The following is a 27,211-nucleotide window of genomic DNA, read 5'->3' as shown; positions in this document are numbered from 1 at the left end:
ACACATTAATATAACGGTAGTAAGCTATACAATAATTGTGTATTGTTACTTCTTGATTATCTATATTATCCTTTATTGTGGATTGTTTGTAGTTGCAGTTTTAGTGTTGATGGTTTCTCATAATTGAGCTGTTACTGACATCTAGCGGTGGTTAAATGTACTGCATCAGTGACGCTTACGTAGCCGTGATGTCACCACGCTGTTTAGTTTTGCTCTTAAATTGGGATTTATAATTATCTTATGTCGTATTTTCGTTTGTGTTCTGGTATTACTTGTATCGATAAGCAGCTCCACTGATTTCCTCGGATTCAGGGTTGATTATTATTGCTCTGAAACTAAATGTCCTATCATTTGCCCACGTTTCACCTACGTCACTGCGTTCCCATGATGCAACGCGAAAGTAAACAGAAATATTTTTTTAAACGCTATTTTTGCTTATTTGCACATTTTAAACACACCACTCGATTGATATAATCACTCATGTTTAGACATACTTTTCACTTGGTTAGCTTGTCGTGAGCGACATTTGGTCACCGTCTCTGTAAAGGGTTGCATGTTTGAGGTGACACTGCCCATATTACTTAGTATCTTTAGCTTTGCGCAGTGGCAGTATCGTAGCCTATGAGGTTTATCCGAGGCGCGATTATTGCTAATTGAAAACTTTACCCAATACCCCGCCGTGACGACTTGAAATATAGTCGGCACTGGCAATTTTTGACGGTCTTTACGGAGACTGATAATATTGTGAAAAACAGAAAATATTAAAAGTGAAAGATTTACCATTGGAAGGACGGCATGCACGTACTATCTAAATGATAAAGTGTATTTCAAGCATAGATTTCAAGTAGGAGTTCTCTTCAAAGAACTAAAATCACGTGATCTATGACGTCCTGAGTTTTGCTGAAACCACGTGACTGCTTTAGTAGGCTTGTTTGAGATGCGCCGAGATGGTCCTCACTGCAGAACACCAAATCTAGGGGGAGGAGTTGGATCCAGATCCAACTCCTCCCACCTTACATATACCTAAACCTACCCATCTCCACCCCCTGATCCCTAAACCTACCAATCTCCACATATAATGAACAAGACACCCAAAAGTACTGTCATTTATTTCAATTCGAAAGACGTGTTTATCAATAATTTTTACTTTAATTACAGACATTTTTATTTTATTTTATTTTATTTTTTATTTGTATTTTTATAAATATGACAACAATCAGATAGGCCTAACCCATATAGAGATCGCACTGTCAGAGAGTTTGGGAATATTCACACATAACTAATACACATAAAACATGATATCAGAGTTTTAAAATTAAACATTTTAAAAGAGCAATACATCACGGTTGTTTAAACCAATGAGCATTAAGCTGTGTCATCAGCTAGTCGTTTCCCATCGTGCTTTTGAAGATCAGAATTGACATGGACGTGACGAAGCTTTACATTTTAAACCGTATGATATTTCACTTTCACTTTGTGTAGCCTACAAACCACAAGTCCTTCCGAAAAACAAGATTACCGAATATTTTAATGATTTTTTTTCTGACCTTAAGATGTACTTTGATACCCTTTCAAACATGAGAATACAAAATCAGAAACGGATGAAAACATTAAAAAAGCTTTGTAACTTATATAAGGGGTTTTACAGTCAAAGACCCAGAACCAGATATGATGAAAAAAGACCCGGAGTCAGAATTATAATACATTGAAGAAAAGTTTTACTGAAAATAGTTTGCAGTTTCATCAGCAGAAGTCAGCTTCAAGACTCACACAGGAGTTCGTATAGGCCGCCTCGCTCAGTTACAAAGATCACAGCAGTTATAACACACACACACACACACACACACACACACACACACACACACACACACACACACACACACACACACACACACACACACAGCAGTTATACCCTACACCACACACACACACACACACACACACACACACACTGACACACACACAGCAGTTATACCCAAGGTCTAAGCTACGTCCTTGCTTCAGGCTGCAGTTTCTGATTGGCTAAGAAATAGATAAACATAGTAATTTTCCACACATAGGCCTATACAGATAGACTGAAGCATATCTCCATCGATTATGCAGCTGAAACTCGGACCCTGAAGTTAGGCACGTTGTGACCTTCCAGGTCGCAGATTTGGGTTGCTGGGCGCCAACATGTCCAGAACAACAACTCAGTCAATCTCCAATAATGCCGCTTGTTCCTTAACCTGTAACCAAGAAGACTAACACACACACCGACACACAGCTTTTCCAAGGTTGGATTTGGCCAGGCTCTAACTATAAACAGGAGAGTCGTCTCAAAACATCAAGATAATGCGATCTTTCTCTCATGGAGAGCTACAATTTAGTCTAACTGGAAGGTAAGGTTTTAACTGAGAAAGGTTCCCTTAAACTGTACTTCATTGACTCCTGTGACTTATAGTCGTCACGTCAGGGTACCCCAGAAAAGCAGATGTATGTATTGACACATGTATGTTGAAGACCTTTCTTAACAAAACAAAACATCTTTCCATATTTCATTTCTGGAAGCCGGGTTAAATAAGCAAGCACTGTTACTGCATTCAGATATCAAATACAGACATACTTGAATTGTCAGGGTTCTGTCACTTCGGTCTAGTTAATTTCTTGGTTTTGTGACAGAGCTCTGACGCTCCCTGTTTTGTCTCGTCTCTGTGTGAGTGCGCGGTTCCGAGCGTGCTCGGGCCGTGCACTCACTTGTCTACGTGCCTTGTTATATGTGCGGGGCATGGTGTTTGGATCCCGACACGTCTGTCTAGTTAAGTTTCGGTTCTGTGTCGGGATTCGGACATCAATGCACCGCGTGTTTGTTTTCTTTTGTGAGCGCACGGAATGAGCTTTCGCTCGTTCTCGTGCGCTCTGTCTTGTCACGTGAGCGCGCGCGGTTTCGAGTTCGCTCGAGCCGCGCGCTCTTCTGTCTGCGTGTGTTTTTTCTTGTCTTGTGCTGTGTAGCACACAGCTTGTTTTTCACTGGCTGTGTGCTTTCATGTTGTCATGTTTCGTGTGAACACGTGGCTTATGAGTTTTCACTAGCTGCGTGTTCATGTCTCGTTTTGTGTTCTAGTCCTGTTTGTTGTGAGCACATGGCTTGTCATGTGTTTCCTTGTGCCATGTGCTCTCCTGTCGATTGTCTAACCCCGCCCACCTTGTTACCTGATTATTGATTCATTTTCCCCACCTGTCCTCCCTCGTTACCTGCTTTGTTTGCTCTCCCTATTTATTCTCCTTGTGTCTTCAGTCCTGTGCTGGTTCGTCGTCGTACACTGTGTGTTTCCCTGCTGTGTGCCTCAGTCAAGTCCAAGTCGAAGTTCAAGTTCAAGTCCAAGTCTAAGTCTGTCTTGTTTTCCCCCTTGGGGTAGTTTTTGTTTGTGTTTTGTTTTATTTTGTGATATATTGAATAAAAGACCTTTTTCTCGCAATTGAGCCCTCGCTCCCTTACTCAACCTGACATGAATAGCCTACATGAAAAGAACATTTCAGTAATCACACTGGTAACCTCTATAACAAAGTAAAATCTCCAGAAAAGTCAACTCATTTGATATTTATAAGGAAACATATTAATACCTTGATTATAATCACTCATTACATATACATTGAAGCAGCAGTGCATTCCAGAATCCACCCCTTCAATACTATCAACTATTAATTATAATGGGAAATATAGCCTAGCCTACTTTACAGGAGTTAAAGTGTGACAAACTGCTAAATATTCAGTATGATGGTTTACCCGCCGGCATACTGGAGCTTTGAATCCATGTTTGCAATTTTGAGTAGCAGGCCCTCTTTCTCAACTCTGTCGTCTTTTTTTTTTTTTTTTTTTTTTTTGAAGGCATTGTTTTTTGTTTTGTTTTTTTGTCAACAGAGTGTGCCGACAGCAGCATATTTGGTGTTATTTATATAAGATCAGAACAGGTACAGTAATCTGCACTATTAGAAGACCAGGAGCAAAACATTACCGATAGAAATACAAAAAGAAACTTACCAAATTACTAATTCCGCGAATCACCCACTTTCTGTAATTGTAGTTTGTAATCTACTGTACCTGTCCTGTCCAGAGAGCGGGCACAGACTGTGAGTGATGCTGCGGAGCGAGCGCGAAAACACGGTGCGGATTAGTGGAATCAGTGGATCCTAAACGATGCTTTTGGGAAACGCACCCCAGATCGCCAAATTCACAGTCTTTCGCCTTAATTGTGTTTAAGATCTGTGAAATATGCATAATTTTTTTCTTCTTAGCTTTGTGCTCTCTTAAAAAACATGGCGTATGGCAGATTCTTTCTGGGCTCACAATATTCTCTAAATTTAATTAAAAAAAAAGAAAAAAAAAAGTTTCATTATAGCACCTTTCTAGTAGTCTGGCTATCACCAGACCAAGCTCAATCTTTTAAGATTAGTCTGGGGAGTCTGCGCTGTATTTTCTACTGCAATACGCAATTGGATAGTCCTGAAAAAGCCATGAAAAAAACATGAAAGTGAGTGGTATTTACACCCACTCCAGCGATTTGTTTGCTAAACTAAAGAAGCCATTGAGCATCGTTGAGACAGAAGTTAAAAGGAAGCTGCTTGCTGTTGCTTCTCTGTCGTCATCGTGTTAAACCCGCCAATAGCGAGCCAGGTGGATAAGCCAGTTTGCGATTGGTCCCCGCAGATTTGTAATGGAAGCAGGATAGAAGAATATACAGGTTTCCAGCCTGAGCTGCAGGGCGAAATCAAATCGCCGGCAGATCGGGCTGGGTTTACCCAGTCTGTCCAAGGACATAACAATGTACATGCAACAAAAGAGATAATTTCCTTTTTAGTGCATCAATTTTATTCCCGTAAAGGGGAGATGATTAAGGTTTCCCTGTAGTCCTCCAGATGTCTAGAACACGCAATAGTTTTGTATTGATTATTTGTCAAATTGAAATTGAAATTGTTGACAGTGTTGGCCATAAGAATTTTGAAAGTTTAAGAGATCTCTTTATAGGCTACTTAAAAGAACACATAAAGCCGTAAAACCAAGAGATAATTGGTGTAGACTATTTGGACATCCAAATTTGTATTAAAACTAAGGAAAAACTGTTAATATTAGAATTTGATCGGTCTGACCATCCCAAGACCGTACTCTGATGACGGTGGGGGATGATGTAACTGAAGAATATTTCATCAAGAACAGGACAGTAGATGGTAGTAGAGATCAGCCAAATGCTTTTAAGTGGGAAGACCCAGAGTACATTTATGATTATTCTGATGAAAAATGCATCTAAACGAGACAGGTCATATAACTACTTTGCCATTAAAAACAAAACCGAGCTATTTTAATGGCTGCAAAAAGCTGTTTAATGGGGAGGTATAAAAAAAGAAAAGAAAAAAAGGCTCCAGTCGGACTTGGGAAGAGAATTCTGTTAATTTGTCAGACATATTTTGCCTGTCTGTCACCCCATTCAAGTTTGCATACTGCTGATAACAAGTTTTGTTCCTGTGTGAGACTGTTCTGTTAATTGTCTAGCTGAGACTTGTTCCTGTCTGTGTGACTTTCAGCACATCGCTCAACGAACTAACTATGGTTATTGTTTAACAGATTTATGATTAAGAGGCTGGAGATGTGATCACTAGCGTTCTGGCATCAAGCAAAGGGGCCGGAAAAAAAATTATATAGTAATATTATTACTATTTAATAGTAATTAAAGAACTATAAAGAACAATAGGTAACACTTTACAGTAAGGTCCCATTAGTTAATGTTAGTTAATGCATTAAGTAGATTAACATCAACAATGGGCAATAGCTTTGATAGTTATTATTCTTTAACATTAATTAATAAAAACACAACTGTTCATTGATAGTTTGTGTTAGCTCAAGTCCATTAATATATTAGCATATTTAACTTTTGTTGTAGGCTACATGCTTTGGTTTTACTTAAAAAAATTGAGGCAACTATTTGCATCAGACTTCTGAGTAATTTGAACTCATCTAATTTGTGTTTAGAGCAAATAGACTTTACACGTCTTCAACATGCACCCTTAAAGGGATGGTTCGGCGTAAAATCAACCTAGGGTCCTTTGCACCATGACCTCGAGCCAAACACCCCCCCAGAAGCCTTTTTTTTCCCTTGGTCGAACATTATTAAAGTTAGAGCTTATTTAGAGATATCAGCCGGATGGCTTAGTGCAGGCGCTAATGGATCCTACGATGTATCTCGTAAATTACCCCACTAATAATGGTACCAAACTTCTACAGTAGTACAAATAGGTTCTGTACTCATAAAACGAGGCATTGGAAAGTTTGTAAGTACATCAGGAGTTTATTTAAATAACACTTGCCTGACGGCTAATGCTAACGCTAACCCGGACGTCGACGTCACTTCAGTGATTTGGGAAAAGCACGTAAAAGTCCTGGCAGGAAGTGTTGACAACTTAGTGTTAACTAATAATTGTTGCAAACTGGTACTACCAACAAAGTATTAGTGCATTCCTGGAACTGGGCGTCGTTACACTACATCCTTATGCATCGCTTTCTGCCAGGACTTTTACGTTTCCCAGCATGCATTGCTTAAAACTCTGTTATTTTTTCATATTATAGTTTTTGCACAAGATCATTAGGGGGAGATCTGTTATTTTTAGAATTTAAAAGGGTTTCTGTTTCAAATGTAAGAGAATTGAGTTACGTATTCTAAATTTAATGGTTTTAATTAAGTTTCAGTTTCTTTTGTACTTTTACTTCACGGTACTCATAACGTCATGTGAAGGCCAAGTGTGGTAACCCATATTCAGAAATTGTGCATTTAATCCATCCAAATGAGTGAACACACATTAGGCGCAGTGAGCAGTGAACACACACACACTGCAAACAATGGGCCCACACATCCGGAACAGTGGGAAGCCATTTTTTGCTGCAGTGTTTGCCCACCCAGTTCCTGGTGACACAGCAACAGTACAAAAGTTTCCCTAAGTTTGAGACGATAAATCAGGTGTGTTTGATTAGAAGTAGAACATTTGCATGTCGTGTAGCCTCTGGGAACAGGGATCATAGAAATCTAATTCCTGATATTAATAACTATCATTTTAACTAGTGAAAATTGAATTGTTGATATTAAGGATTCATATCCAGGAAATGAATAAAAGCTAAAACGGCTTGCCATAGGCCGACATATGGCAAGCCGTTTTAGCTTTTATTCATTTCCAGGATATGAATCCTTGATATCAACAATTCAATTTTCACTAGTTAAAATGATAGTTATTGATATCAGGAATTAGATTTCTACTAGTAACAATGGCTATTTTTTGATATCAGAAATTACATTTCCACTAGTAACAATGCTACTTCTTGATATCAGCATTGAAATTTTCACTAGTTAAAATGATAATTCTTGATATCTGTAATTGTATTTTCACTTGTAAAATGTCACCATAGGCTGCCATTCAAAATCCATTGTTGATATCAAGAATTGATTTCTTACTAGTTGAAATTCCAATTTCACATATCAGAAATACAATTCTTACTAGTAAAAACCTTTATTTTTGATATCAAGAATTAAACTGTCATTAGTTGAAATGTCTATTCTTGATATCAACAATTGAATTGCTACTAGTAACAATGTTCATTTTTTATATCAATAATTCAATTTTCACTAGTGACAATGTTAATTTCTGATATCATGAATGTGATTGTCACTAGTAAGAATATGGTATATATATGGCAAGCCGTTTCCACAATTCAATTGTTGATATCAACAAGTAAATTGTTGATATCAAAAATGTAATTGTTGTTATCAAAAATGTAATTCTTGATATCAAAAATTCATATCCTGGAAATGAATAAAAGTTAAAATGGCTTGCCATATCGGCCCAGATCTGGTACACGTGGATTCCACACGGCTAATAACTAATAACTTATGACTTAAAACTATACGTCTGCACAACACTCTCCTTGATGACATTGACAGGACATTTCCTTATCACATAGCAGATTTAACATTTAACCATAAAATGAATTTCCTTATCACATAGCAGAAGCTTAAACATTAAACCATAAAATGATATGCAATAACTAAATGAATATTGAATTAGAAGAAATGAGTAAATATATAGAGAGAGAGATCAAGTAAAAAGATAAAGTAGGCTAGAACACAACGGTTTGCTCACAGACACGCACAGGTGTTATTAATTCAAATTAGATCCGATGTCATGTTATAACAGCAACACAAACTGACTGTTTAAAGCTGAAACTGGAATTCTCTTTAAAAATGAGCCCTGTCAATGTGATCCTGGTTCACGTGTGACTCTTTTTCTTCAGCGTCAGAATCGGCAAACTCTCGAACGGCTCCGTGCCGGCGGGTCTCTGACAGGTGTATTTCGCTGCGATGAGATCTGCCACAGGTGCGTCACATGGGACGCCATTCAGCCCCACCTGAGACAGGATCTCTACGTCTTCAGCTTCTGAACCTGTGAGGAAAACATCACAGACTGCTCAATAAAAGTTTTATTATTTTGCATGTGGTTCCAGGTTTATTTACACCATTCGTTTGAACGTTCCGTGTCTTCCAGTGTAAAACACTGCAAAATGCTCTAGATCGAAGCTTTAACTGACATCCTATGATACATAGATTATTAAAATCTAGATTATTAATTAATAAAGAGCTATAATTTATTTGAGTAATTTCACAAGTAAATATTAGCATAGTTATACCATAGGCAGAGTAAAATGCATTTAATTTTTTTAATATTATGTATGTCAAGAGGTCTTTTGAATATACAGGAGCTCATAATGGAAATAAATGATGCAGTACATCTAATATAGTCAGAGTTATAAATATATATTTTATAGTCAGGCAAAATTCTTTTTGCATTTATTTAATAAAAAATACAATAAAAACAGTAATATTGCAAAATATCTTCAATTCAATTCACATTTATTTGTATCCTTGATAGCATGCGTAGGCCTACATCACGGAGACGTCTATTTGATGTGCGTGTTTACATCTGGAAGACGTATTGTGTTTAGGACGTTAGGACGTTTTCCGTTAGATGTTCAATAGTCGTTTAGAAAATGTCTTCAGGCCAATTCACACCGCACAGACAAACGCCAACAAACAAGTCTTTCAGAATTTGTTGGATCAGTTGGTGTTGGTCTGGGTTTGTTTTCACCTGACTGAACATGTTCAATCAGCGTTTGTTAGGTTGTGGAATGTCTGAGCAGTGTGATATGATTTTACAATACATGACAAACTCTGACGTAATCTGACCTCGCCACAAACCATTGCAACTTGTCATGACGATGAGGAAACGAAGACTGCATGTAGGTGCTCGACGTGCTTAGTAAATGATCCTTGTAGTGAAAATGGCAGTTTTCTGGACAAACCAGAAGACAATTCTAGAGAAAGAGCAAGGAGATATTCACGAGAGCACACTGGACAAAGTTTGAGCACGCACGCGTAAAATCTGAGCGAGAGCAGAACCATATTTGAAAGCATTTCGATATTTATGATTTAGAATGTATGTAAAACTGACATCTTAAATACGTCTATTAGATGTTAGTAAACAGCAGATGCTTTCCAGATGAAGTGATCTTTAACAGACATCTTGCAGATGTGTGCGTGCTATCATGGCGCTTTACAGAAAATACATGTGTCTACATTACAATTTAGAGTGATCTGCTATCGGAGGTGACTCTGTCCAAGTCATGTATTATGGAAATGTATATACAAATCACACAGATAGCTAATAATGTATTCATTTATGGCAGAAACAAATAGGTATTTGAAGTAATTAATTACAAGTTGTAACATAATGGAAACGATATATTGAAAATGTTAGTCCTCGCAGGAGTTGGAGTCATCTCTTCACATTTGTTGGAGCATCTGAAGTCTTCATAAAATAATTTCATGGAAAACAGTTAGCGTAGCTGCTGTTCATAACATTAAGCAATGATAATCTTGTGCATTGGATCTGATATAACTGGAGTACATGATCATGAGGTGCATTATGTGAATGCTTGGCTAAAGAGATGTGTCTTTAATCCAGAAAACACTCTTCCTCCTTCAGTGGACTTATAAAGGTACAACCAAAAATCCAGAGTTTTGTGAAGAAAATAACTGTTTTTGTAAAATAATTAAAAGTACTGTTTTCTATTTGAATATATATTTTGAAATGCAATTTATTCCTGTGATCAAAGCTGAATTTTCAGCATCATTACTTCAGTCTTCAGTGTCACATGATCCTTCAGAAATCATTCTAATATGCTAATCAGTCAACAGGATAAACAGGATTTTGTTGATAGTTTTTCCAGAACAAGCAGGCTATGCCTCCCTAGCAATTATAGTGTGTACCCTCCCCCCGCCCAGCCCCTCTTTTCCTGGGAGAGAAGGGGAGAAATCCCAGTGCAAAACAACTTGGTGAACATTATGAAATGCAGTCATATTATCTATACGTCTGTGGATTAATGCTAAAGATATTTTTCTGTTGCCATTTCTAATCTCGGATTAAAAACTTTTCCTCTTCGGTCGCCCTACAGGTTGGAAGCGGAATTGTCCATTACCGCTGTCGTAAATAATTTAGCCTACTCTCGCACGCTTGCTGTTTATCTGGCACCGGCTTTGGAATGAATGATGTCCACAGACAAGGAAGAGTATGTTGCATGATTTTATGAAAGTATGATGTATTGCGACATCAGAAACAAAGAAAATCGAAATAATGACTATTGTAACGCTTGCCGTAAAGCAAGTCAAATTTGTAGTTTCTTATGACTCATTCGAACTACAGAAACGCGACCCGGTTTGGCAAACTTGCATAGCACGGTTATAGCAGATATAGGGCCGCAAAGCGAATGCAGAAGTGCCTTTCACCCTGTTACGACTTGATGAACCACTGAAACCATTTTGGAAACGTTATTTAGTGTTGCTTTAAAATGGACGTGACGATGCATTAAATTTTAAACCGTATGATATTTCACTTTGTGTACAAACCCCAAGTCTTTCTGAAAAACAAGATCACTGAATCTTTTAATGATTTTTTTCTGACCTTAAGATGTACTTTGATACCCTTTCAAACATGAGAATACAAAACCAGAAACCGCTGAAAACTGAAGAAAGCTTTACAATGTAATAAGGCATTATGTTGTCATGGGTGAGGTTGTATTGTTTCTGATGGCAGCTGGTGAACAACAGAGATCCAACTGTGAAATAAAGAAATCTGATATCTGTAAAAGAAACCTTTTGTTTTTGGACACAACAAAGATCATAATGGATCCAGTGAAGTTGAGTCAGAGTTCTGAACCCAAGTGCAGTATTTTCCCAAAAATACTCATAAACTGAATATAAACATGAATTGTGTCTTGGTATGGCATGGACATAAAACTCAGGACAGCATGACACAGCTAGACCAGGAAACAGATTTACATGAGGAAATAAAACAACGGACAAATGGGAACTTGACACAATAGAAAATGATATGGAATGTTCACACATGACATGGAAAATATAATGACAAGATATACAAAGCAAACACAAAAAAAAAAAAAAAAAAACTTGCAAACAAGAGCCCAACCAAACACCAGCCTTGCAAAGATTTTGTTCCTAAACATTAATTTGACTTATTAGAGGTCATTGTGTCCAAAAATATCCTACAGGTTTCAGAACTCAAAACTTCCTTGTTAGTCCAAAAGCAGCTTTCATTGAAACTCAGAAAGCTCAGAACCGACTCATTTCGGATTTTGTCACATTATTACGTCATAGTGTGATGAAAGACAGCCTATGCAGAGGAAGATTAACGTCTACTTTCCCTCTTTAGCCCCACCCAACGATTCGAGCATGTCGTAGTAAATACGAGACGGATGCAAACACAGTATTACTCCAGAGACAAATCAATAGAGAGAAGACTTTTTGAAGTGCCAAGTTATGAAAAAAGTATTTGCATTGCCATCCTTGTGATTCTAACATTAAGAAAGCATGGATGAATTTTACTTTTGGAACAAAAGTGGAACAAAGTTCCAGTCAGATCGTGTCAGTATGACAGTGTTTGCTTCATTTTACTGCGGATTCGTTTTTAAGCAAGACAGCTCGACGCAGGCTTTTCAGAGAGACTGAAAATCAAAGATGATGCGTGCCGACTATATTGAAAACGACAGTAATGTCGAAACATACAAGTTTCACACTATAGCTGCGCTTACATGGACCCCTATAATCTGATTGTAATCGGACTAACACAGTCGGAATAAAAAAATGACATGTAACCATGTCAATAGGAATGAATGGGCCAAATCCGATTAAAATTTCATTCGGATTGTACGCTTGAATCTTTAAACCTTTTCTAATCCGATCGAGAGGAACGCCGGAAAGAATAAAAGAACAGCAAATCACAACTTTTCAGTTTTCAACAACATGTACACTTTTAGTAAGGATCCTGCACACAGTTTTATAAATGCACCCCCAGATCCTGTGTCAATTATAACTGTGGCAACTCAAGTACTTTTTAAAAATGTGCAAAACTGTTGCCCAATCACAGCAGTGGGCGTTTACTTCAAGTCTTGAATGGCACGGCCAGCAAGTGTTTGAAAGAGAGGGTCAAAAACAGGATAGAAAATAGCGTTTATTTCTAAATTAGGATTTAGACAAAACAAAAACCTTAATAACATTAGAAGTGGACCTAAGAGAACATTATAAAAAAAATGCAGTTCATGACCCCTTTAAGACACGAAATGCAAATGAGCTTATGCAAACCTTTGAAGCAAATACTAACAGAAGATGCAAGTGAGCTACTAGATTGCAAACAGAACTGCCTTCCATATTAAATCCACACAGGGTGTAGTTTACCCCGTATTTTAATGTATTTAGTGCATATAGATATGATTTTATATTAAAAATAACAAAGAACCGTAGAGACTGCAAGCCCTCACAGGCTGGACGCTGCTATGTCACGTGGATATATGTATATGAATAATGTATTTAAACAGAGCTACTGCAGTGCTTACACATAAACTTACGACTTTCTGTTAAAGAACATTAACACATATATATTGACTTAAATAAAATGACAACAGAGAAATAACTTTTTATTGGCACAACAATGTATTTTATGAAAATGACAGAAGTGTGAATCCAGTAAACAGAAACAGCCTATTTGAAGGACTGATGATCCTCTTTGGTGGCATCCGTGAATTTACAGTCCTGTAGAATTTAAACAATAACATACATTTCTGACACTTAAAGGTGAAGTAAGTGATTTTTGAGAAACGGATCAGACTGAGCACCACAACACTCTTGTAGCCAATCAGCAGTGGGGGGCGTGTCCACTCATGATGGGGGAGGAGAGAGAGTGAGCAAGAGCGAGATTTGAAGAGAAATGGCCGAGAGACATTACAAAAGAGAAAAGGTCAGAGGAATATTACTGGAAAAAGAAGGGTTATGATCAGGCTAGAGCTTTAGGACCCGCGTTAATATTAGAAAAGCTTTCCAGCGTTGGAGAGACCTGTGTAGACGCTGTGTTGTTTCTGCTCCATTCGTGAGTAACATTGGTTTTGCTAAGTCCTACTTACTGTATGCACATTTTTTTTTGTTCTCCCTTGAAGTTCATTCATCATCTTCGCTTTATTTTTCACAAAGCATTATTTTGCTTCGCTTCTGCTATGATAAAGAGACATCCACTCTTGCATTGCGTGTTCGTGCAATTTGGGGGCGGAGCAATGAATGGAGGGGTGTGTCTGTTTGGGTTGATTTCAAATATCAACATTGTTTCTCAGAAATCACTTACTTTTTAAAGCAGTTCGGTCCTTTTTTACATAAAGCATGCAAAAGCAGTTTAATTCTGTACAGAAATGCAGGTGAGTTCAACAGTTTAAAAAGTATATATAAAAAAAAAAAAAATATATATATATATATATATAGAGAGAGAGAGAGAGAGAGAGAGAGCCTGAAAGTGACACACTATGACCTACTGGTAAACATGTTGAGTTTTGTAAACTTGTGTAACCAAGTCAAGCTGGTTGTTGGTCTCTGGGAGAACAAGTTCCTTCATTCAGCATAACTTTAACATTCTGTAGTGTACACTTAAACACGTTTGTATGCAGTAGATGAAAAAACCCTATTAATTACATTCTAATAAGAGCAATATATATAACTCTATAAAATTCACACTCATTATACGGAGCTCATTACCCGTTACCCTCATTTTACATTTCAAATGCTCTTTAGTTACAAGATCCAACTCGTATTACTTAAAGTAATATTGAAGGAAAAGTCAAAGTCAAAACCAGCTGACAATTCATTCCAGGATGCAAGTTGAATGACTGTTCAGAGTGACATGTTTTGATCATTATTCACTACATCATTTTCATTTTTACATTTGTGTTACTTTGCTATTATTATTAAAAAAAAAAAATTTTTTTTTTTAAAAATAGTGTTAACAGTTTACAATAAGGTTCCCTTAACAATTATAAAATACTTCTAAAGCATTTTTTTTTTCTGAGATTATATTAATTTCAACATTTACTAATACATTATTAAAATCAGAATTTGTATCTGTTAATATTATTTAATGGACCTGAACTAACATGAACTAACAATGAACAGTTGTATTTTACTAATGTTAACAAAGATGAATAAATACTGTAACAAATGTATTGCTTAGTGTTAGTTAATATTAGTAAATGCATTAGCTAACCTTAACTAATGGAACCGTATTGTAAAGTGTGACCAAAGTAGTCATTATAAAGAATGAATAGATGTGTCCATGATTGAAAGAGTAAAAAAAAAAAAAAAAAATCTAATTAATTATGAATAAGGTGTGAGGAAAAGCATATTTCACCTGAAGAGTTCCTTAGTATTTCATGCATTTTAGATGGTTCTTGAAAAAATGGTGACTCATTTTTGCCTGTGAATCACTTTTGGGAGGATGCCTGAAGGAACTGTACTTGTCTGTGTGATTGTGTTTTTGGTGACCAATTCTGAGACCTTTGCAGGTGACAACTAATAAATCTCCAAGTCCGTCAACGAAGAATTCTGTATATAATAAAAAAACAAACAGATTCTTAATTCTTAAACTAATGGTTATTTATTGGCATTGATGGTTCCATAAAAAACCTTCAACATTCATGTAACCTTTACATTCCACAGAAGGTTTGTTATCCTTTGGCATCGCTGTGAAAACAACATTTATTTTTAAAGGTGCTGTTGATCACATGCGTATTATCTCAGCGTATTATCTCAATCTATTATGTCCATAGATTGTTCACCATGGATCATGAATGAACTCAATTCTCATTTAACATAAGATACGTCAATTTCTGAGTCATAAACGTGTTTTGTTCCTGGTAAGTAAATCCAGATTGTCTGCATTGTTTGTACTATGTCCATGTTTTAAATCACCTAAATCATGTCAACATTAAAGGTATAGTTCACCCAAAACTGAAAATTCTGTCATTAATTACTCCCTCATGTCGTTCCAAACCCGTAAGACTTTCGTTCATCTTCAGAACACACGTGAAAATCTTTTTGATGAAATCTGAGAGATTTCAGTCCCTCCATTGACAGCTACGCAACTACTACTGCTTCAGAAAGTTCATAAAGAGATCGTAAAATTAATCCATTTGAATTGAGTGGTTTAAATTTCGACTTCATCCAGAACGCATCGTGTGACTTCATTTGATGTGGATGTTTTCAATCAACACTTAAAAGTCCACCTACCAGTGTGAGCCACTCTTTTGAGGAACGGGTCAAAGCCGACCCTTCGCACAGCATCCGTCCGGCCCAAGAAGAAGTTGACAACTCCATCCACGAAGAAGCAGCCGTCAAAACCTGGCAGAGGCGCGTGGGAACGACTTAATACCCGCGTGATACAGCCGCCTTCTTCGCTGCTCCCTTCCTCATATTCCAGCTTAAAGAAGAACCGATTTCCTTCTACCTGACCACCAACCTGATGGAGAGAGACAGAATGAATGAATAATAGCCTAACTACAAAAAAGATGACTGGAGTATTGATCACAGGAATAAATTACATTTTAAAAAATATTCTAATAGAAAACAGTTCTTTAAAACTTAAAAAAAAAAAATCCATACTACTGTACTGTTTTTGATCATATGAATGCAGCCTTGGTGAGCAGAAGATATCTTACTGACCCCAACTTTTATATGTATTTGAGGTCATCAAGATGATATCATTGACATAATTACCACATCTAGTTCAGGAACGGCTTCCATAATGTTTACAAAGCTCTCAATACGCGTCTCATTCAGGAACAAAAAGTCATCATCCACCCACAGGAAGTACTTAGTGGTGACCTGTGACACTGCCAGATTTCTGCCTGCAAACCAGCCCTGAAAGGCCAAACAATATATATATATAAACTTTTATACTTCAAGCAAATTACAATAACATTCAGTTTAACATAACATTCATGTACCTGTGCAGGGGGCATTACATAGTGTTCTATATTGTCACCGACCACCTCCTCTGGTTTCAGACTGTCATCAGCAATAATGATCTTTATTTTTGGGTAGAGCTGACGGATACTATTGATGAGGACATTTAGTTCTTTATATCTCAAAAATGCTTTAATTAGTACAGTCACCTGGGAGTTTACGTCTACAGAGAGAGAGAGAGAGAGAGAATCATGTGCCCATTACAGGTCAGTGTGGTGATTGTGTTCACATAATAAAGAATCTGTGATTAGATCTGTCATTTGTTCAGAAGCAGTGTTGTTACAAGCTATGTTTCCATCCAAAGGTGCAAATTTAACTGTGCAAAACTGGAATATTGCATAAAACATTTGCGATAAAGCACCATTTCCATCTCATGTGTTCCAGAGAACAAAATCGTCACTTTCTGGGAACCTGGCACGAAAAAATCTGAACTAAAAATGGAAGTTGCTGCAATCAGGGAAGCCACTGTTTTCATACATTATAAATGTATTGCATTTCAGAGTGTAAATCATAGGTGTGTAAGAGCTGTGCATGTAAACCTCACTCCCCTGGCCTCAAGACGCTGGATCCAGCTTGGAGTGGGTCGAGTAGAATCAGTTTATTGGTGCTGTGACCCGGATGGGATTGAGGTTTGGGGGTGAGTGTGTGCGTGTAAACCTCACTCCCCTGGCCTCAAGAGGCTGAATCCAGCTTGGAGCTGGTCGAGTAGAACTAGTTTATTGGTGCCGTGACCCAGATGGGATTGAGATTTAGGTGGTGAGTGTTACGGATGTAGGCCAGTACGAGCTGTGCATGTAAACCTCACTCCCCTGGCCTCAAGAGGCTGAATCCAGCTTGGAGCGGGTCGAGTAGAACCAGTTTATTGGTGCCGTGACCCAGATGGGATTGAGATTTAGGTGGTGAGTGTTACGGATGTAGGCCAGTACGAGCTGTGCGTGTAAACCTCACTCCCTTGGCCTCAAGAGGCTGAATCCAGCTTGGAGCGGGTCGAGTAGAACCAGTTTATTGGTGCCGTGACCCGGATGGGATTGAGGTTTAGGGGGTGAGTGTAACGGATGTAGGCCAGTATGAGCTGTACGTGTAAACCTCACTCCCCTGGCCTCAAGAGGCTGAATCCAGCTTGGAGCGGGTCGAGTAGAACCAGTTTATTGGTGCCGTGACCCGGATGGGATTGAGGTTTGGGGGTGAGTGTGTGCGTGTAAACCTCACTCCCCTGGCCTCAAGAGGCTGAATCCAGCTTGGAGCAGGTTGAGTAGAACCAGTTTATTGGTGCCGTGACCCGGATGGGATTGAGGTTTAGGTGGTGAGTGTAACGGATGTAGGCCAGTGCGAGCTGTACATGTAAACCTCACTCCCTTGCCCTCAAGAGGCTGAATCCAGCTTGGAGCTGGTCGAGTAGAACTAGTTTATTGGTGCCGTGACCCGGATGGGATTGAGGTTTAGGGGGTGAGTGTAACGGATGTAGGCCAGTACGAGCTGTGCATGTAAACCTCACTCCCCTGGCCTCAAGAGGCTGAATCCAGCTTGGAGTGGGTCGAGTAGAATCAGTTTATTGGTGCTGTGACCCGGATGGGATTGAGGTTTGGGGGTGAGTGTGTGCATGTAAACCTCACTCTCCTGACCTCAAGAGACTGGATCCAGCTTGGAGTGGGCCGAGTAGAACCAGTTTATTGGTGCCGTGACCCGGATGGGATTGAGATTTAGGTGGTGAGTGTTACGGATGTAGGCCAGTACGAGCTGTGCGTGTAAACCTCAATCCCCTGGCTTCAAGAGGCTGAATCCAGCTTGGAGCAGGTCGAGTAGAACCGGTTTATTGGTGCCGTGACGCGGATGGGATTGAGGTTTAGGGGGTGAGTGTAACGGATGTAGGCCAGTGCGAGCTGTACGTGTAAACCTCACTCCCCTGGCCTCAAGAGGCGCTAGCGGCTGATGCTAGAGGCTGCGGTCTTTAGCGTTCTTGTTAGCGTGCACCTCCAATGCCAGAGACCCCGGTTCGAATCCCGCTTGGAGTGGGTCGAGTAGCACCGGTTACATTTGGTAAGTATGAGTTTTTTGTTGAGTATCGAGGGATTTATTCAGCAAATGTGTTTCCATCGTGGTTTATTGCGCATGTCTTCTTATCGTATAATTTTTCTTTTTTTTTCTTTATGCAATATTGCAAAAGGTAGATGGAAACATAGCTACTGTTAATTAAAACTAATGTATTAAAAATCATTAATTGAAATAAAGCTGAAGTAAAATAAAATATTAATATTAAATGAAAAACACAAACTTAAAAAACCTGGGAAAAAAATTTAAATGTTGTTTGGAAACTTAAAGTTTAAGCTGAAGTACTAAAATAACTAAAACTAAAACATAAAAATAAATAAAATCTAAATAGAAATATTAAAATACAAATGACAAAAGCTGACAAAAATGGCTAAAACTTTAAATAAAATTTAAAATAACTAAAATAAAACTGTTCAGAAGCGTATGTATATTAAATAATGTGTTAACACTTGAGCTGACCTTTTCCCACGTCAAACAGAACAGGAACTGATGGACGTCTGATCTCAATTGGGAATATGACCTCATGGTTCTCAAAAGAGAAGTACGCTAAAGACATGAAAACATGTATAAAATTAAGGTTTGTACATATAACTGGAAATGAGCAAGTCAGTACATTCAGATTAGTTTTAAGTTTAAAAAAAACTTAAAAAAAAAATATCCTCAAAGTGGTCCATATGACTAGCCTAGAAATCTAGACGCACCCTAGCGGCAGCAAAATGTATTTCGCAGCCAGGTGGGTCTAGCAACTCTCAATAGACCTTCTAGCTGCAAAAACCTAAATTGGGTCAGGCCAATCACGTCGTGTATAGAGTAGGCGGGGGCGGGCTTAACATATGACGACAGAGTTGCGACGGCTGCCACTTGAAAACAAAGAATGACGGCTGCTGGAGAACAACGGTCTTTCGAATCGGCTTTGGCCGCGACTCTGGAGGACTTGGAGTTAAGTTTTTCTTTGAGAAAAGAGCAAAGAACGGCACTTAAGTCATTCTTAAAAAAAGGAAGATGTGTTCGTCGTTTTGCCGGCCAGATATGGCAAAAGTTGAATCTATCAACTAGCTCCGCTGTTGGGAAAACGCTCTGGTTGGTTGAAGCGCTGTCCTATTGCGTACAGAGGGAATTTGAAAGACAGCCGTTTATCCTGCCCCTCGGATTAAACCGCGTCTATGGTGAGTTTCCAGACCTAACATCTTGATGTAGGTCTGGCTTGCCAGGCTACCATATGACTATATTCCATGTCATTTAAAAAACGTTCTGTTTTTTTTTGTCCATACAATAAAAGTCGATGGGGTCTAATGTCTTTTGGACCCCAATATTTATCAAAACATCTCCTTTTGTGTTCAGCAGAAGAAAGAAAGTCAAGCAGGTTTAGAATGACATGTGAGTATGATGACTAAATGTAAGTGAACTATCCCTTTAGGTTACGTACCGAGGTCTTGGGTCTTGATGTGGTAGACGGTGCTGGTGTAGGTCACTCTGCTCAGGAGATCATTGAGCTGTTGAAGGTTGCTGGATGAGATGCTCAGATGTTTCTCATTTTGACCGTCCACCTGCTCACCCTCCTGAACATCCAGCACTGAGAGCAGCCCTTTCTGCACCCTTAGAGACACCTGGAGACGTTTCAGATCCTATGAGCTCATTTTATTCTTTTTGACATCATGACTTCTTTTAAAAAATCCACCCACAAAAAAATTTGATCAAAAGTGCACAAAGCATCGATTGAAAGGAGGAAAAACGTAGTAGACCCCCATACAGAGACCGTCTGAAACAAACCAATTACTGAGGTATAAAAAACCCACCACCTTTAGACAGAAAAGAAAAACATTTTCAGCCGAACAAACCTTGTAAACTGCTCTGCTTTGTGTTTGCAGCGCTAGACCTTTAATAATGATACATTTCTTTAATTAATATAGATAGAAATGCTTTATTGTCATATTACTTTTTTTATATTTAACAATAGTAGCAATACCTAAATAAACACATTTTTATTTATATATTCTGTACACTACTGGTAAACATTTTGCGATTTTCAATAAGTCTCTTCTGCTCACAAAGGCTGCATTCATTTGATCAAATTACATTAAAAAAGTAATATCGTGAAATATTATTACAAGTACAAAATGGAATGTAATTTATTTCTGTAAAATGTAATTTATTCCTGTGATCAATGCTGAATTTTCAGCATCATTACTCCAGTCTTCAGTGTCACATGATCCTTCAGAAATCATGCTGATTTGATGCTCAACTATGCTTAATTATTAGTAGTGCTCAAATACTAATAATGCATGGATCTTATTATTAGCAATGTAGAAAACAGTTGTGCTTCTTTCTTTTTTTTTCAAACCATGATATTTTTTTCTGGATTTTTTAATGAGTAGAAACTTTCAAAGAATAGCATTTATTTTAAATAAAAATCTTTTTGTAACATTAGAAGTGTGTTTATCGTCACTTTTGATCAATTTCATGCATCCATTGCTGAATAAAAGTATTAATTTCTTCTCATTTTTTTTCTGTTTTTTAATCTCAATTACTCCAAACTTTTTAATGATAGTGTATCAAGGTTTCCACAAAAATATGAAGCAGCACAACTGTTTTCAACATTGATAATAATCAGAAATGTTTCTTGAGCAGCAAATCATCATATTAGAATGATTTCTGAAGGATCATGTGACCCTGAAGACTGGAGTAATGATGCTGAAAATTCAGCTTTGATCACAGGAATATATTACATTATATTCGAATAGAAAGAAAAGTAATTTTAAATTGTAATAATATTTCACAATATTTACTGTCATTTTGATCAAAAATAAATGGAGCCTTGGTGAGCAGAAGAGACTTCTTTCAAAAACTTTGACTGGTAGTCTATGTCTCTCGGTAACCTGACGTGTTTGAGAAAGCTGAGATCATCTGAAATCAAATAAAGGATCAGCAGAAATCAGACTCACCAGGAATGAGTGTTTTATTCATGGGAGTCACTCTGAATCCTCTCATTGGATACTGGAGTGGGGTGTTGGCAGGGGCGAGAATAAGAACATCGTTTTCTTTCCCTGTCCTGGGAGACACATGCCACTATTTTTGTTAACCCTCTCTTTGGGACATTGTCATTTATAAATTATGCTAAGAAATTAGCATTTAAAAGACAATAGGCCAAATAATGTTCAACCCCCTACCCCCTTTATAATTCATATGACATTGCCCTATGGAAGCTTACTGTAGTAATTTTATTGTTTAATAAAATTAAAAGATAATTGCGACTTTTTATTTCACAATTGCAAGTTTACATCTTGCAATTCTGACTTTAAATAACTCTCAATTCTGACTTTTTTTCTCGAAATTGCAACTTTATATTTTGCGTCATTGTAGGAGTAAGTGTAAGAGGGGGGGATTTCTGTTGAGACTACAAGCACTCGTTCCTCATCTTTCCCAGGGGGCGGGACCCGCTCACGCTACAGACCTATTACAGATCAGTGGGTGGGACTTTACTCTCTGAAACTGAAAGCAATATCCTCCATCTTGTTTGAAGCTAAGCTAACAGGCGCTGTGGAGACAGATGTAAAGTTATGACAATAGCGGAGGAGAGTACTCAATATGATATAGACTAGAGGAAGAGGATTTCGGAAGTCTGATGCTTGAATCAGGTGTTTGTGGCTACCTTTACAAGCCGCATTGTAGCGAAGAGCAGCCGAGGCAGAAGACCTGCCTGCCGCGGACGAGGAGCCCGGACTGGCTCGAGTTAGGGCGGACTGGTGGCACCGGTGATCTCACTATGCAACTACGAACCGCTACGAACACAGAGATAGAGTCCGTCTGTGGCAAAGATTTTCAACTATGACAATTTCTCCTGGACGAAATCTCTGAATCAGACGAGGACACGGACGTTTGTGTTGTGAACTAGTTTCCTAGTTTCGCACCGCATATGTTCTGACTGAACATCCAGGTACCATGCAATAATTCACCTTTTCGAAAGAAATACAAACGAGGAGTAATGCACTAATGAGTTCGCCAACTAACTAGACATTTTGTGTGAATGTGAAATTAATTTCAAGCTCTGGTGGTAGCTAGACTTGTAGACGGAAGAGTGATTTCTCTTATAGGCAGATATGCGCTTTCTGGATTAGTGGGAGTGGCTTGCGGAGCTGTGCAATGTGGTGCATTGTGGGAGTTGTTGTCTTTCATTCAAATGCGTCCTGAAGTTATTTTTTGTCTTTTCTCGGTCACAAAGGCACCAAATTCAATTTCGACTACATATATGACCCACTTTAAATAAAAAACAATGTTCAAATGGGTGAAATGCCCCTTTAACAACAGAGCTCTTGATGGTTAGGGGTGGAAGAGAGGTGGGGGCTCTGCGAAAATCTATCACCATTTCCACTGTCTTTTGTTGGTTAAGCTCCAGATTGTTTTTATCACACCACGCAAACAGATGAGACACTTCTTGCCTATAAGCAGACTCGTCGTTGGCCTTAATAAGGCATGTGCTGGCCAAGCCGGTACACAGCCTTCTCCTTAATATCAAAGGGAACTTGATCTTGAGGGGCAATGTTCTCCTCCTCCCTGAGTGGGACATGATTATGAGCCAGATCCCACCTGGAAGGGCAATGGGAAGGGGGAGGGCAGGGAGATCTCTCAAATCTGGTATAAAATGCATTGAACTCATTGGCCAGTTTAGCAGATGGAGTGACTTTTTATTTAGAGAGTATTTTATTTGTATAGCCTGTCAAGTTCTTCAGTGACCTCCAGTCATTAGTGCCAACTTGTTCCTCCATCCTCACCTTGTAGGCAGCTTTTGCTTTCCTAAAGGCTTTATTTAACTTTTGTCTGGCAAGCCTGTATTTATCTCCATTTCTTTCCCTGAAGGCCTGCTCTTTGGTCTTCCTGAGCAGCCTGAGGGTTTTTGTGAACCACGGTTTGTTGTTATTATATTTCACCACAGTTAGGGTGGGAATACAGGTTTGCTCACAAAAGTAAATATATGAACACACAGTGTCTGTAGATGAGTCCATGGAGTCACAAGAGGCACACGCATGGATTTCCAATCAGTGGTGTTTAACCAGTCTTGTAACATCCCAATGGCCTCTGTCGTCCATCTTTTAGATGTATACTGAACTGCTTTGGCTAGTTTTAGTTTTTGTTTGTAGGTGGGGACCATCTGAATTAAACAATGATCAGAGTTCCCGAGGGGGGCACGGGGAAGTGAACGATATGCTGCTTTGTGGACAGAATAAAAATGATCCAGTATATTTTCTCCACAAGTTGGACAGCCGACTAGTTGTTGTATCTGGGCAGATCATGTTTCAAATGGCAGGCATTGAAGTCGCCCATAACGAGAAGTACAGAGTCAGGATGCTTATTCTCGATGTTTATGATCAGCTCCGTTAGGGCGTACTGCGCCTCCCGTGTGTTAACTTGGGGTGGGATATACACACATGCAAATATAATAGAGGCAAACTCTCTAGGGGCATAGAAGGGCCTGCAGTCCATGGCATTGAACTCCAACAAGCAGCATATTTGCATTTAAAGGGCCAGACACAAAATGGTGCGTTTTTGCTAAAACCTCAACCCCCAACTTTAACATGCTTGTTAAATTATTTTGTATGTAAATTGGGTAATTTGATTTGCTGTTCATGGGTGATGCAATGGTGACGTTATAAATACGTATGGGGAATTGGCGCGTTGACATGCGCGGGTGAAGCTAGGATGGCGGCAGTGTGTGTCTCACGAGATGAGCTCTGATAAATAATAGAAGTCAGTAAAGTCCCTTATTTCCGTGTATGCCTGCATCAATACGTTGAACCCATTCACAGGAGACTGGAGCTTCCTCTTATGTTCCACAGCCTTCTCTAAATATCTGTGGGGTATTTTGAGCAAAAACTTCACACACACACTCTAAAACAAAAAGATCCTAGGTTGTATTTTGGCGAGAGTTACCCTTTGTAGAATTGAAAATAATCCAAGATATTTTAAATGAACAAAGATATTTGCTTGACTGTTTTTCTACCCCCTCTTCCTACCACAATGACCATTTGGAGTTCCTAAAGGCACAGAGGGGCTGATCTAGCAAAATGTTTGTACTTTGGGGGTCGATGAATTGTCACACCTTTAGTACAGTGGGGGGAGTGTAATCATCTGACTGGTCAGTTTGAAAGTCTCACATCTGGGTTTTAGTCACATGGTCAGGGAAAGGATAAAACAAGATTAAAACTGTTGCTCTGTCTCTTGGATGCTCTGGCTCTCTTCTTCTCTGGGTCCCTTTCTTGGGGGCTCTCTTCTTATTCTTGGGGCTCTCTCTTTTTGCCTCCTCTTTTCTCTCTCTCTCTCTCTCTCTCTCTCTCTCTCTCTCTCTCTCTCTCTCTCTCTCTCTCTCTCTCTCTCTCTCTCTCTCTCTCTCTCTCAGGTAACATTTTACATGCTGGGTAAGATTAATGGTATAAGTTATCACCATCATCTATTTTGTAACTATTTTAAGTGTAACCATAACCATATTTTGTCATTAAACCTTTCCAATTACAACTAATTTGCTAACTAGTTTTGATTTGGTATTGACTTTGAAGTGCTACATATTGCAATACAATATCGTCACTCTCTATAGCAACGCTCTCCCACAAATATTAAGCTATTGTAACTGCGCTTATTTCCATCGTTGGTATAAGTGGCAGTGGGTGGAATAGACAAGAAATGTGCAGTTTTCTACCATCTTGCTAACAACGTTTAGTCATTTGGCATTTCTTGCAGACTGAACCACTGCAGGAATCCACCCTTACACCCTTTAAACTATTCTAGGCTTCGACCGATGGGTGAGATCTACCTAATCTAAGATGGAACCATCAAGCAATTTCCTGCTTCTCGTTTCAGACGTCTTTGAATTTGAACGTGTGAGAAGTTTCAGACAATTTGCCAAAATTTATTTACCCTAATAGGACAAAGTCATTAATAAATGACGGCAATGACCTTAACCCTTGTACTGTAAAATAAAGTGCAACCAATTTAGTCTTATGTAAAATGTTAAGTCATTTATTTTCTTCTAGCTGTGAAAAGATCAGACAAACTGTGAGAAACCTGATCTGGTGTTGTCTGAACTCTTCTGCCCGCCGTTTCTGCAAGTCATCCAGCTCATCTTCTGGCACAAACCTGTTTGCAGGATCAGTCTTTTGGCAGGTACAGGGCATTGGATTCTCATTGTGAAAAGGCCCTATACTGAGACATGCACACACACACAAAAAAAATCATTACAAAACAAAAACAAGAAAGATACAGGTTCTGGGTTGCACAAATAAGTTAATTAATCTACTCACTTTATTTTGGGAAAGTCTGGAATCTCTGTATCCTTGAGACCTTGAGACCTTGAAAAACTTGTATGAGTGAAAAAAAGAAAAAAAAAAAAAAAGTTTTTGAGTACAGTTTGCATATAACCAAATAAACCTGAAGCAGGAATGATCGTATCAAATTTCTTCCTAAACCAGCATGATGCTACTTCTGGGGTTACCTATAAGAGATAACTATCATACATTTTTTATTTGTAACATGGTTGGTTAATTCCTGGATATGTCAGGTAACCTCAAGCAGTGGTTTTCGAATTTGCGAGAATAAAAATGACAAAATGTATTTATTTATTTAAAAAAAATTTTTTATATACAGTATATATATATATATTTTTTTTTTTTATTGCAAGTTAACAAAACATAGTAGCTTATACAAGGTAAAAGATCACTGACATATACACACATACAGAAGAGAGAAAGACATAAACAGAACACACACAAAAAAGAGAAAACAGCTCAAAATAAATATATCGATATAGTGATGTATGCAGGTACAGTGGTAAGTTTAAGCAATGGGATATTTTAGTGATATAGATAGAGGCAATTTGAGACAATCATAGTAATAGTAATAGAGTTGTAGTAGAAGTAGTATTCATACTACTACTAATAATAATAACAATAATATATTGTTAGTAGTAGTGGTAGTAGTAGTAACAACAATAATATTCATGATAATAATAGTAGGAGTAGTGGCAGCATTGTAATTTATAATAATAATAATAATAATAATAATAAATTTATACCAGTCAATAAAATTATTGTAGATATACACTATTCTCTAGGCCTGGGAGCCACTCTAGCACTGCCAGTGAGCACAACCGAAATGTAATGTTTTCTGAAATGTTGTTTATATAGTAGAAGAGAGGGAATAGTACAAATATTTTTATAATATCAATACCAATACCACCATCCCTACTACCACCATCACCAACAACAATAAATAGCAATAATATGCAACTTTGCATATATAAAAAAATAAAAGGAGTATAGTTTATAGAACATAACATATACATATATATATATATATATACATACTACACATATACATACATAAAAGACCTCAATCCACAAATAATTGTAGAATGATGTATTCAATAATACTCAGAACTTAATTTTAAAGAAATCTGATTTTAGCAGATTTTAGTTTATTAGCGACATCTATCCAGAACTGATTAACCGGTGGGCATGCCATGAGTGCATGAAGGTAAGTGTCCAGTGTATTTAAACTGCAGTTACATCTATCGGAAGTTACTAGTCCCATTTTAAACATATTGCGCTGTGTTATGTGTGTTCTGTGTACAATTTTATACTGAATTAACTGGATGTATATGTTTGTACTTAAGATAAAAGTGTTGTGTTGATATTGAGATCTTCTTCCTGGTGACACTTCTTCCTTCCTGATCAACAGATGGTGAAAAA

At 38.1% G+C, this 27,211-nt stretch overlaps 1 protein-coding gene across 2 annotated transcripts; it reads right to left on the bottom strand.

Annotated features, from left to right (window-relative positions):
* Positions 1-8,154: 8,154 nt before the first annotated feature.
* Positions 8,155-25,915, bottom strand: LOC311283485 (beta-1,4 N-acetylgalactosaminyltransferase 2). Of its 2 annotated transcripts, XM_084397915.1 has the most exons (10): positions 25,766-25,915; positions 25,530-25,667; positions 21,419-21,525; positions 20,315-20,352; positions 19,903-20,083; positions 18,936-19,022; positions 16,409-16,590; positions 16,179-16,322; positions 15,693-15,921; positions 8,155-8,460 (listed from the first exon to the last, which is right to left on the bottom strand). In XM_084397915.1, exons 1-10 carry the CDS (start codon positions 25,876-25,878, stop codon positions 8,288-8,290), a joined length of 1,392 nt encoding a protein of 463 aa, XP_084254041.1. In that variant the 5' UTR covers positions 25,879-25,915; the 3' UTR covers positions 8,155-8,287. The 2 variants fall into 2 exon arrangements, with proteins under 2 accessions (XP_084254041.1, XP_084254042.1); XM_084397916.1 differs by lacking the exon at positions 25,766-25,915 and having other exon boundaries at positions 25,530-25,759.
* Between the last annotated feature and the right edge of the window lie 1,296 nt (positions 25,916-27,211).

Source organism: Rutilus rutilus (assembly GCF_951802725.1).
Source record: "Rutilus rutilus genome assembly, chromosome: 23".
NCBI lineage: Eukaryota > Metazoa > Chordata > Actinopteri > Cypriniformes > Leuciscidae > Rutilus > Rutilus rutilus.
The sequence above is the reverse complement of the archived record's forward strand: the minus strand, read 5'-3'. Positions and strand labels throughout refer to the sequence as shown.

Excerpts from the sequence above, each read along its gene's own strand:
- LOC311283485 (XM_084397915.1), bottom strand. The coding sequence starts at position 25,878 with ATGCAAACTGTACTCAAAAACTTTTTTTTTTTTTTTCTTTTTTTCACT. Across the intron at positions 16,591-18,935 it reads TCTGTTTGACGTGGGAAAAG|ACGTAAACTCCCAGGTGACT; the intron begins GTCAGCTCAAGT and ends CTCTCTCTGTAG. Across the intron at positions 15,922-16,178 it reads CCGTTCCTGAACTAGATGTG|GTTGGTGGTCAGGTAGAAGG; the intron begins GTAATTATGTCA and ends TCTCTCCATCAG.